Consider the following 13,373-nt stretch of genomic DNA (forward strand, 5'->3'; position numbering starts at 1 on the left):
GGTTAATGTGTATGTTTATTATTATTTTTATATAGAGAAAATCTATCGCCTGAAGTTACAGCGACAACAACAACAAAACAAACACAACAAAAAACAAACAACTCCAAAAACAAGAGAGGAAGTGATCTCAGCATGGGTTTAATGACACTTTCAAACGCTGTCGCAAACATCGGAATTTTGAGTGACACGCATGAACGACCCAACAAAGTGGTAAATACGAGAGGGAAAGTGGAATTTTCACCACACACGAGTTGCTGAGATGTGACGTTAAGGGAGTGGAGAACATGGAAGCTGCATCAACAAGTGAAATGGTAAATGGTGATTATTATTACTGTGTTTTTCTATTTTCCCTCTTTGTTTAACGTATATTTGCCATATAATTTGTTTTTAATATATGGCTAATGTGCATTTACTCCCTTTCACACTGCAGCACAAGTAGATCTGTGCCACTTTATTTCTCATATAATCCACCATCAACCAAAATACTACTCTTTACATGAACAAAAGCACCTACATGCGAGACAAGTTGCATTTACGACTTTAGCGCTCGTAAGTAGGAGCTTGCGAGGAGCACTTGAAGGCAGCATAATTTCCTGTTCAAACGTTGTATCGTCAGAACAAGCCAAAGACATTTTAATGTATTTTCTGCTCAGATATCAGCTTGACAGTTTGTTTGGAACTTGTTTACTGAGCTATGGCTGACTAGGAAGCTTTACAGCAATGTTTTGGAAATATTTCGACGCGGTTGGACGACTCGAAAATCCAGCGGGCTCTGCGAGCGAGGTAATGTTAGCAGGCAAGCTAACGTTAAGCTAGCTAACTTCTACCTAGCAAAGTGACGTTAGCGGCTTGACTTCTTTGAGTTAACGAGCGTTTGCACACATGCCTAAATCGAAAGTAAGATTTGAGGTCCATCCTGCGAAACACACTTTTAACAGTGTGGGAATGACATCTAGCCGGTGCTGGCGTTATTTGTCACTCATCCAACAAGTGGTCTTTTATGTTGTTATGGGCACCGTGTGGGTGCTTGGGTATCTGACTGTGTAAACCAGCCACTCAAATCAGAGTCATAATATTGCCTAACTATGTCCAATAATTTAACCTACCTAACCGTTATCGCAGTGTTTGCTGTTTGTTCCTGTGTGTCAAATTCTATCCAACCCCCTTTGCCTTACAGTAGATAGTTGTTAATGTCAGACGTTACATAACGCTCATTTGGTAATCTTATTCCTTGGCAGCAGATATCACACTGTCCTATTTTTGCCCCGATTTCGCCCGTTTTTACGGTGACAGATTAGGACAGATTGTGTGTGGGGGTGTGTCTCCAACCCAGCAGGTCTGGATGAGTCAGAGCAGATTTACTCTTCCCCATAAGAAGCTTACATACACACACACATACGCGCGCACACACAGAGAGAGTACACAAATCAGATATTGGACCTGCAGCATGAGGTTGATCACAGTGCACTGCTCAACCTAACATGTATCTGTTAGTCTATGCAGGCTACTAGCAACCATTACAGTTTCTGGATGTACTTGTATAAATACAGGGGGAGGGCAAAATAACAGAAACACCATAAGAAAAAAAGGACTTTTAACTTTGAGGTAATGAAATAACATCTACAATGGCACCTACACAGGCAAGTCATGTAGTTCATATTATTCAGCTGAATCCGAAGCAGTTTTGTCAGCTTCAAACCAGGTGAGACAGTCCTTATAATAATATGTGAGTTTTCAACAGAGTTACAAAGAGGCCAAATAATCGCTGCCTGAATTGAGGGTGTACTAGTCACTGAATCTGCAAAATAATTTTTACATAGTAAGTTGAACAATCTTGAACACTCATGGTATGGGTGGTCATCTAGGTCTGATGATTGTTCCCTCATGATATTCCCATATTCTACGACGATTCTGCCCCCATACACACTGCTAAACAAAGAGTGGTTTCATGAACCCCAGGATGAAGTGAAACCCCTTCCTTTGCCCCAATCAGCAGATCTAGACACTAAACACCACTGCACCTTTATGGGAAGTAGATTTCCACCTCCTCCATCCCTCAAACAACTGGAGGCTTTCCTTCTAGAAGAAAAGGTCCAATATCCATTACAGTTCCACAGTTCAGGATGCAGTATGACAGCAGGACAAGGAGGACTGTAGCTGCTCTAAAGCCAAAGTTTCTACTCCTTATTGCCTACCTGATATGCATATATTGTTAGGTGTTTCTATTTTGTCCCACCCCACTAAGTACGTAAATATTCTTGCCCGTGTCCTCACTTTTGTCCCCACTCTCATTGTCACTCACTGCAGGAGCCCTCCCATCTGTCTCTTGTCTGTGCATAGACAAACCACTTCAGCTGTCTGCAGGAAGCCTTTCCCTGTATTAAAGGAGGAACCTGTCACTTTTCTCTGGAGAACTTATAATTATGCTGCCCCTCATGCAGACATGCACCCAGATGGGGTGACAGGCAAGAAGGCTGGAAATTCGTACAGACATTTAGGTCGAATTGTTTGTGAGACTCAAATAGAAATGCACCAATTACCCGTGCTGGTATTGGGTTTTGGGTGAGTTCCAGGCACAAATAGGGTGTTTGTGTCAGAGAATGTCTGTTTCCATGGGCCACATGTAACATGCCAGAAATCAAAGCAAAGTGACTTAATTTGCTCTTTTTCACACATACAATGATGTTAGGTCCCTCTAATGGGTTTATGAATGCTTTTTATTCCTAATGGACAGATGTTTTCTAATGACCACAAACTAATGGTCTAAGGTCTATATTGGTCAGGAGAGATAATGGATTATGTTGTTGTTTGGTATCAGCCAGTAGCCTACTTAAAGTTTAGCACTCAGAATTAGCACTGACAGTGGAAAGTGTTATTGGTGCATCCCAAGTTTATGCTACATGGTGTGAGACTCAACCACTGAGTGATACCACTTAACAAAGGACCATTTGTGGTTCTCAGATCTCAAATCAGGGGGAAATAGCAAATTAGGGTTTGTGCCCAGGCTTTTAATAGGTGTGTGCATAAGGATATAAATAGTATAGGCTAGTTCAGTTTGTAAAATCCCACTCACAAATGTTTGGGTAAGAACCAAAGAGGCTGAGATGGAGGGGGAAAAGAACAACTTCTCTTTAATGTGTCAGCATCATTGAACAAAAAGTGCCAAAAAACAAAAAAGGTGCAAGGTGAGAAGAAACACAAATAATAGGCTACTGGGTATTTTGACAATTTGTCATTCTGTGGTGTATAGAGGAATTGATAGGGCCTTCAGTTTGCACTATGTGTCGTCCATAGATTTAATGGGACATCTGGCGGTTCACTATGGGGAAATTGCCAGTTTAAGAATGAAAATAATTTATATTTAATTGGCAGCTTTTAACTTTAGGTCCACTGGTCATAATGGCTTCTACAACCTGCAATTCACTAGCAACTTAGACTGTTTTACCATCCAACAAAGTTTTTAGAAGAGAATTGGACCAGCAAATGATGGCTCGTTAAAACAAACTTGCAGGCATAATTTAGCATCATTTGGTCGGTGGAGCTTCCCACCCTGGCTTAAGACAAAGGGACGACAGGCACTGTACACCTGGAGACATGTCTTATAGAGATCCTGGTAGTGCTAGGTGTTAAAACAATATCCATAATTATCTTGATTAGCCTAAATTTTCCTCGATTTCTAAATAAATCTGGCAAAATAACTTTTGGGGGGGTTATCTGGCACTTGACCGCCATGAAAACTAGAATATAAACTAATCACCAAAATTGGATGCAGCTGGACAAGTTTGTATCCCTCCGCTATGTTCTCATCTATCAATAAAAATGCTATTTGGCAACATTATGTTTTGTAAATGCCTATCCTCCCTCCCTGGACTGAATCCTCTACGTCACTCAATGAAGGCCATTTTATTTTCTCATGGCCCCAGTGTTATGCACAAGATGTTTGGCCTTGAGTAGGACTAGTCAGCAGCTACATCTCTGTATATTTTATAGGTGTCTTTACAGGAAAACTCCCTCACCCTAAAACGCTGTTAGAAAACAGATCTTAGCAATGTACTTTACATTTCATGACATGTCGAAATATTTGCAGCTCAGGTACAATGGAGTTTGATTGCAGCAATCTAAAACATCAAAGGTTAATGTCAGGTTTTGGTGTCAGTCCCTCAGAATTAAAGAGCAAGGACTTCTTTCTAGAACTGCCATTTTGTACCGAAGTTCAAAAATTGGGCTATACAGAGAAAAATCCATCATAGAAGATGCAGAGATACAAATTTCTCCAATGACCGTAGCTGGAATAGACCAGAATGCAATGCAGCCACAAGACATGTTGCATTTGGAGTAAGGCCTCTCTGCTGGCAACAACAGCTAGTGCTCCCGATATTGCTTTCTCCACCTACACATAAAAAAACAGAGTGAAGTTAGCTTGATATTGGGTATTCAGTGGATAGTTGTTTTTCCGTCTTCAATAACTTGTATCCAAGGGTGGAATTTTCATTTAAGTTTAGGGTATCCCACATTATTATGCTGTAAACACCATTTTTTATGGCCCACCTAGTCTAATTGATTTCTCTCCTGTCACTTCCACTTTGTTTCGTTCCTCCAGTGAGAGACATGGACAACTCTGTCACCCTGTGGCAGTTCCTCCTCCAGCTCCTATTGGATCCCAGTAACGAGCAGCTGATCTGCTGGACCAATGAGGAAGGGGAGTTCAAACTGCTGCAGGCGGAGGAGGTGGCCAGGCTGTGGGGGGCCCGCAAGAACAAGCCCAACATGAACTACGACAAACTCAGCAGGGCGCTCAGATATTACTACGACAAGGTAACCGCATCATAACTCGCCTCTCCTGCAGGCTAGCAGTGGATTTAATGAGTAGATTGAAACCGACACACTGTGTACTTGATGTCAAAGCTCAATCTTTTGGTGCATAGGTTTCACTTGATACAGGTAGAGTAACAGCTAGGAATCTCACACCCTATCAGAACATAAGGATGGGAGGTTTCTCATGTGAGATACAAGTCCATTTTACTCCAAAGTGCGAAAAAAATGCAAAGTGCAGTGCAAACATTTCAGTTCTGTGACCATCTTCTGTGCATCCAGTGGATTTAATGCCAGAAAGTAGTTCCCAGGATCCTACCCTCTCCATCCCTAGAACCTTAACAGCTATCAATAATAAAGATAATAATAATGATAACAACAATAATAATAATAAAATCTTGATTTTAACTCTTGTAAGTTCCAAATCATTGGGGATTCCATTTTTTTCATTTGATGGAAAGCTGCAAAATGTATTCTGGTGTTGAGCAGTATCCACAGCCAACAAATTAAGTTTCATGTTAGAACATATTTTGTTGTATTCAAACTGAACAAATCAGAATTTAGCATTCCACCCCACACTTTGTTTTCGTGGAGATTATTTTTTCCAAGTCATCCTCTAAAGATTTGTATCTCTGAACACAAGAGTGCAATAAGGATCAGACTTCACCAGTTGCAGCCCCTTTTGCAGCTTTTAACCACCCAGTTTCTTCCTTACAATTTACAGGCATTGAGCATATAGCTGCCTCCTTCAGGAGAGGAGACCGGGATAAAAAGTTGCTACAAAGGGAATCCTTCTTCGATCATTTCTTGTTTACCATACAGATTTATATGGGCCTATGGACTTATGACAGCCAGGTCTGCCATGGGTTTCTATTCTTCAGCATTTAATAGGGGTCCTGTGAGGTTGATATATGTGGATCAAAGTCTACTAAATAGAGTTTGTAAATTGACATTCTGTTGGTGTAAAATATTGAAAATTTGTCGATGAATCCTATACAGATAGATTATTGGATTGGATATTTGTAATGAGAATGGCTTTTACTCCCTGGTTACCATGTGGTGTGTTTGAGTTTCCGTCATTATATCTTGTAAGTCTTGGAAAAAGGTCTGTAGACTGAATAGTTGACCGATACAGATACAATCATCTTCAATTTAAGCCTCCAATCTCTTATTCATGGATTTTTGGGCCCCATGAGGCATGCAGAACTGCCTGTGAAGCGCTGTAACACTTTCATAAGTGCTGAAAAATAAATGTCTGTACATGTATCACAGTTCTTAAAACAGTAGCAAAATGCAGCAGAAAAAGACATATTACTCAATTACCCCCAAGCACAGATCTAATAGCAGATTACTATCAGTTATTCTGTTGTTGTTTGCTACTACCTAGGCCCTCGGAAGGCAAGCCAAAGCATGACGGCTGTGTCTCAGAGCTCTGCCTGTCTCCCACTCTGCTTGTGGTTTGGCCTAAACACAGCCTGACCCTGTGGGCGTTCTGGGCCGGGCTGCTCTGGTATGTTTGGCTGCAGCATGATTGGCTGCTAGTTTGGTATAGACAGGAAGGATGGAGCTGTCCCACGCAGAGGGCTTTTCTGTGGTCTTGTTCTTCTATTTTTTACCCTCTCTGTCACTCTGGCCCCTCATACATGAGTTGCAGTCTTATTTGTGCTCTTACTGTGTTTACTACCTGCTTCGACTGGATGAGGTGAAGATGATAATGATGGATTTGTTTTCTTCTCACTTTATGCACCAAGAAGGTAATCCTGTATCTTGTTTTATAATCCTTTTGGTTTCTCTCTCTTCTCTATAGAACATCATAAAGAAGGTGAACGGCCAGAAGTTTGTCTATCGCTTTGTGTCCTACCCTGATATCCTGAAAGGAGACGCTGCTACACGGACAGAGGGCGGGGATGTGGGTGCAGGGGGTGTCCTGCTGTTGTCAGAGAGGGGGGACAGCACCCTACAAGAGGGCGAGTCTGGGGACCGGGGCAAGGTAGGAGGTAGCGCAGGGCCTCCAGGCTCCAGCATCAAGCAGTCGAACCGCAATGACTACATCCACTCTGGCCTGTACACCTCCTTTACCCTCACATCGCTGCAAAACGGACGCCAGCTCTTCAAGTCCATCAAGATGGAGAACCCAGCAGAGAAGATGGCTGACAGGAGGGGTGCCAGCACTGCAGCCCAGAGCCAGGAGGCGTCGCCTCAACCGCCGCAGCCCACCGCCTCGCCGTCCGTCATCAAGTTCGGTAACACCCCTCCGAAGCCAACGCCACCGCCGCCCCAGGTTGCCATAGAGCTGGCCCTGATGTCCAACCAAACGTTGTATCCTCTCCAAGGTCTGCCCCCGAGGGCCGAAGACATCACCACACACTCCTCGCTGCCGTCCCAGTCCCTCTATTCATTTGAACACATCCGCCCGTCAGAACCACAGTTCAGCCTATCAGAGCTGACCTCGCCGAGCCCCTCCCCCAGCATAGTGCCTGATTCCTCCCAGGAGCTGGTGATCGACAGCGACATCGAGTCCATATCCTCTCAACCCACAGATGCTCAGGCTCAGGACATCAAGGCTAGTAAACATAAAAACTCTCACACATGGGTAGTTGAAGTATGGCCACACCAGAAGTGGAAACCTAACTTCTCAACACTTAATTTTCAAAAAAATCCAAGGTTTTGTTAAGTCTAAACAATTTATGTGGCCCTGTTCAACTTTAATTTGTTTTTTCACATTTATTGAACTTTTTGTCACCTTGTGTGACATTATGGGTTTAGTTAAAAGTTAAAAGTTAAAAGTTAAATAATCTAAAACAGGAAAATTATGTTTTTTCATAAATGTTTAAATATGCAGTGTCTCCTCTGCATTCATTCAGCAGTTGTGTGGCACCACAACCTGAATACTACCAGCACTGCTGGCAAAAACGGGCGATAAAAAAAATCACAATTTAGCTCTATTTAGTGTGTCTAGAAGTGGTGCTTCACTGCAATACTGTGGTGATAGTGAGGATGGCCATGTTATTTTTTGAAGTTCAGAAATATTACATTGGAGTGTGAAACCAGTGGGCAATTATCATATTACAAAAAATGTACCAGATGAAATTAATACGTTTTTGGGGGGAAAAACACACTTTTGATAGCCTGAACGCACAAAATGAGTGGCACATGTACTATCTAAAGTGCACACATACTTTCCTTATTTAATGACACAGCCATATATGACAAGTGTAAAGTGAATGTGAGACACTCTTCACAGTTGTCAATGCATTTGATTGTAATGTTGTTGATAGAGACACCCTTTCAAAATCATCCGTCTCTCTGTCTGTCTGCTAGGTGGAACGTGGCAATGGTTTGTCTGGAGGCGAGGCAGCTGTAGTGGAGGCCGACACCAGTTCATCCTCAGTGAGCAGCAGCACCACAGGCAGCACTCAGAGTTCAGCAAAGACGCGCAAGCCGCCCAAAGTCTTGCAACTCAGCCCGCCAACTCTGCTGGTCACCGCCTCTGACTTCCCAAACATGAACCTCTGCAGCCCCTCGCTGCCTACTGCCTCTCTCACACCAGCAATGCTACAGGTCAGAGCTTAGCCTCATCTTAATTTGGTAGTAAAGTGAATTTTCTTTGAGGTCGCAACGCACGAAAGAAGCCACAGAGGGCAAACAAAAATAAAAGCAAAGGAAAATACAAAGTACAAGACACCAGCAGTCAGCAAGACTTGAAATGCGTATAAAAACAAGGTAGGAACCCAGTAAAAGTACAGCATGAGTAATAAGACAGTTGTAGATAGAAACCAAATTAAATTAATTAAAACTCAGGTTTGGTAGGGTGGAACGACAGCAGTTGGTTCAAAGCAATGGAAAAATAAATTAAAAGAGAGAGAGAGACACACATGCAATACACTGAAGATGAAAGGGTCCATATGGACAGCATCTCTTCAGCAAATCACCAGCACCAGATACTACATTACCACAAACTGTACTGCAAAACGTGTTGGCGATGTACTACGTGTGGCATACTGTGATGCATTGAAATGTACTACTATGTTTTCAGCAAAAAAACTGAGACAATTCTAAAAGGTAACACAATGTCAAAACAATAATAACATATGAATGTTGATCCAGTTACTAGACCAAACTCAAGAATCTTCAGATTTAAGGATTTTTATAGGATTCTTTTCTATTATATTTTGGTCTGCCAGTTAGATAAATTAGGGTTAGAGTGCATAAAATCATCCCCTCTTAGTTTCAGATAGTTTCTGAATACGGATGGATACTACTTACTATTGCTGACCAGCAGGTGGTAGCAGTGACACGTGGCTCCCTGGCCTTGGGTTTTCATGATGTTGAACTGTCATTGGCAGCGTTGTTTGCAGACCACATGCCTGCGTGCACAACTGTCTGTTTAGGACTCTATTAGATCTGCTGCTTCAGACAATGCTGTTATTATTCTGTCCCTCCCCAGCAGGTCAGCTCTGGTCATGAGATCCAGCTTCAGACCACCAGTTGAATCACACACTTGGCTTTTGTCCAGGGCTACTGGATTGTCTTGGTTGAAATCTATTCTTCCTTTCTGGTTTTTCAAGCATTGCTTCTTCTTAAGATAGTAGGGTTCAGCTTATGGGGGTTCTTGATGGTCGATACCAATATTTTTGAATTAAAGTCGTCGATAGCTGAAATTTTGCACTGGTATTTAATATCTTTATATTTGACCATTTTCATGCCAGAAGTATCCAGGGTTTCCCCCAGAATGTTATTCTTTTCAGAGTGGAAAAGCCTCTGAAACAGCAGACCATGAGCTGCTAAAACCCCCCCCCCCCCCCCTCACCATTTGTTTTGGTCTGCCTTCTTCTACAGACTCCCACTCTGTTGCTAACTCCCAGTCCTCTGCTGTCCAACATCCACTTCTGGAGCACGCTCAGTCCGGTCGCTCCGCTCAGCCCGGCCACACGGCGCCAAGGAGCCCACCTATTCCAAGTCAGTACATCTATATCATCTATATCATACCTTCTTCCACCTCCTCCTCATGTCGTGCTTTTTGTAATCTCTTTCAGTCGGTGTATTCCGAGCCTGTCCTAACACACTCTGCTCTGCTCTGTTCCAGTTTCCATCGGTCCTCACCCCCCAGTTCCAGATCCCAGTGCACAGTCTGGACGGGACCAACACGCCCGGCCCGATCTCTCCAGACCCCCAGAAGACATAGGAGTAGCCCCCTATCCCCCCACCACATCACCGCACTTGGGCCCAGACAGCCAGGCCCCTCCCCCGCCTCCGACTTCTGCTCCCAGATATATGACACTGATTTGGGAGTATAGCCATTGCCATTCCCCGCCACTCTGGTGCTTCTAGTTTTGGATGAAATTAATAGTTCTCTGCCATAGAATTCACACTACAATCAGACATGCGGAGGGAGGGTCTGGAGAGATGCTGGCAGTCCAGGTTAACGGATGGGGGTAACGCATTGAGTTTGTTTCATACCATTCTGAGCAAGTGTTCGCGCCCTGAGGATGCTATTCTAAACACACACATATATACACTGATGCCATAATTCCTTACATACTTTTGTATTCATTTTGTCTGGCTCCATGGGCTCCTCAGTCACAGCTATTGGAAAGGGGGAGGAATTTCCATGGCAACTGTCGCTGCATGTGGATTGGACACTGAGCAGCCAGAAATGTGCTTCATATTTGAACAGACACACCAGTGGGATTGCAGATATCTGAATCTGCCCTTTTTGTAGAATTTCCTTCTCATCTTGTGTAACTGTGTTACCGCCAAAAAACAACAAATATTTTATGTTATCAATTCCTACCCTTTTTTTCTGCTCTGCTGATTATGTTGTTGCTTTGTGCGCTTTTAAATGTTTTAACCAGCTGTCCTTAACTTCTCCTTCTGCTCGTGTTGAAGGGCAGTACCTGATACCTTGCATGTTTACCTGAAACTCTTATCTTTTACCCAGCTCTCAACCTGAAGTTAAATGTCAAGCCTTGTCTGTACTGCCTGAGCGCACAGTGCTAGATACTCTGGAAACGAATGAGTTGGCTCACTATAGCCATAGCCATATCCAATAGGACCCTTACCGTAACTGTCTTACCGTGACATGCGGCCATATCAGAACTGAACCTTGAACCATACCTCCTCTATAGGTCGCTGTATGTAAATGTCCCCAGCACCTACTGTATGTACAGTAGAAAAGTCCTGAAAGCCAGTGTGGCCTGGTCTGTCTCCAGCCAGTAGGTTCTCAGGTATGAACGAGAGACAGTGAAGCCATAACCCTTATCGTGCGTTCACACTGGGAGCAACTTGGTTGATGGGTGGCTTTATTCTGATAGACTGTGGGTGGGGCCAGAGGCTCTGATTGCATCTATGTAGTGGTCTGCAGCTACAAAGTCCTGAACAGGCAAATCATGTATTTTTAACGTTACATCGTTTTGATGACTGTGGATTGGGCCGGTTTCCAGTTTAACCGGCTGGTTGATCATGTCGCTCGCAGTGTGAACGCACCGTTACCTTAACCCAAACCATACCTCCACCCTCCAGTGGCTAGATCTTAAAACAGTCTAGCTTTAACCTTGACCTAGCCTTAGCCATCTGTAATACATGAACCTTTAACCCTAACTGAGGACTGTAGACAAAGGTTCTGGAGCGTTTCAGCACCTTCCTCGCCATATAAACCCCTTTGGTGAGGTTTCAGCCATGAAAGATTTACACCCATTCTTTTCTAAATGACTCTGAAGCCATAAGTCTGAGACACAGACTCAAGTGCAAGATCCCACATCTCTATGCTATCGAACGCGTGGAAGTAGTAAATCAAACTTGTTTACATGTGATACTTGGATTGACGACACCACAGTGTTTGTTTTACCTAAGTGTCGCGCTCTAACCCAGGGATGTACAACCAGCGAATCTTCTAGGGGAAAAGCTATGCTCATTTTTACTCAACTAACACTCGCCCCCTTAGCCTACAATCAGTCATATTGATATGGTGCCTTACCACAGCCGAGCCCAAGTTTATCTCACAAGTGGATAAAGTTCTAGAATTTGATAGGTAATATAGGTTAAACAATATATAGCTCCTGTTAAGGTCTGACGTTGTTTTCTATGCCATATCTTTGCTTAGACCAAACCAGAGCCCCAGAAGTTGTGAATAGAGCTTCAGAGGGATTTTGTGTGTGTGTGTGTGACTACAGTGCAGCTCATATGGTTTGCTATAGCTTATGTTGTCCAGTACCTTCGAGGTGCTGCAGTTTTCTTCGGGATGCATTACTGTACATATAGACAACAACATAGGTCATATGCAGCGTATGGACATTTTGCAAGGCCATATTTTATTGGTGTCGAGGTGTAGGCCTGCAGCACATGAGTATGATGGAGCAATGTTCTACCACTTCTAGGCCCTGTCTCTCTCTTACCCGCTTAAATGTTTGATAACAAACCTTCTCAGAAAGTATATATAACTTGTTTATCGTTCTTTTGTTTGTTTAATCTCTCTTTTTATTTTTCCTGTAACACCAATAGAATTGTAAGATTAATTTCTATTTTTGTAACGGCCGGATAGTGAGAAGTCTGCTATTTTGGAGTTTTTCTGTTGTTAGCCAACATTTGATTTAATGTTATGTTTGCGCATGTGTTTCTTTATGTCGTTTTCTTCTTCTGTATTTTGGGAAGTGGCTGTCCCGCGGTGGCATCGGCTGTTTTGGGAATCGAAGCCTTATGGGGAGAAAGCTAAATCCATGTTTTATATGTAAAGTGTTTTGATAGTGTCGCTATTGTAAATGCAGATGTTGTGGTGAAACGTTTGCACTTAAAATTTTGGGGTTCCTGTAGTATTGGATTCTGTCACTTTTCTACGACTCAGATTTCCTGTCCTCTTTGAAGAGATCGTATTGATGTTTGCATATTAATGAGTAATGTACATTTTCCCAATCAAAGGGAGGATAAAATGATGCACTAAGTACTTTATACTGCAAAACAAAGACTTAAATCAAATCTTTTATATATCAAATGACATAGATTTACATGATTTTTAATTAGGCCTTACAACAGAAGATTATTTTATCTAAATATTTGAATTTATTGTAGTCCAATAGAATTGGTAGGTATTGTATTTTTGCAGTAGCTTTCATAAAGACTATGAAATAGCTGGATAACGATTATGAAACCTACTTAAAAGTTTTCTCCATCAAGTCTCGGACTTGGCATCAGTTGCATATTTCTTAATTTGTATCTTCTGATGATGTATTTCCTCAACCTTTCCTTGCAATGTAAAATTTTGTGTTTTACACTGAATGACACATCGACTTTGCTTCTACAGTTCTTGCTTTGTTCTGTCCAGTTCTATATTTGTTTGATGCTTTTCAAATGTTTACAAGCTGCTTGTCTTAAGTGGCGTATTGATGTGTGAGAGGCGTAGAGGAAGTGTTTGATGAGACCAATAAACAAAAGTTCTCTCTCTAACCAACTGCCTCCATACTCTATATTGTCTCTATCCCACGCTGTTCAGCACCTACAGAGGCTGACACGATTCATACTGAAACATCACAGCCAGATATGCTGCAGAGGTTTTGACATAAACAGAG

General features: G+C 42.5%; 1 protein-coding gene across 1 annotated transcript; it reads left to right on the forward strand.

The window, feature by feature from the left end:
* The first annotated feature begins 617 nt into the window (after positions 1-617).
* elk4 (ETS transcription factor ELK4) lies at positions 618-13,228 on the forward strand. Its single transcript, XM_071538646.1, has 7 exons — positions 618-783; positions 4,601-4,815; positions 6,620-7,379; positions 8,013-8,032; positions 8,134-8,373; positions 9,652-9,771; positions 9,899-13,228. Exons 2-7 carry the CDS (start codon positions 4,609-4,611, stop codon positions 9,995-9,997), a joined length of 1,446 nt encoding a protein of 481 aa, XP_071394747.1. The 5' UTR covers positions 618-783; positions 4,601-4,608; the 3' UTR covers positions 9,998-13,228.
* The last annotated feature ends 145 nt before the right edge of the window (positions 13,229-13,373 follow it).

The sequence above is a fragment of the Centroberyx affinis genome, unplaced genomic scaffold, assembly GCF_046629955.1.
Source record: "Centroberyx affinis isolate AG114_WGS23_722 - 3 ecotype Tasmania unplaced genomic scaffold, CSIRO-AGI_Caff_v1 ptg003322l_1, whole genome shotgun sequence".
Classification (NCBI taxonomy): domain Eukaryota; kingdom Metazoa; phylum Chordata; class Actinopteri; order Beryciformes; family Berycidae; genus Centroberyx; species Centroberyx affinis.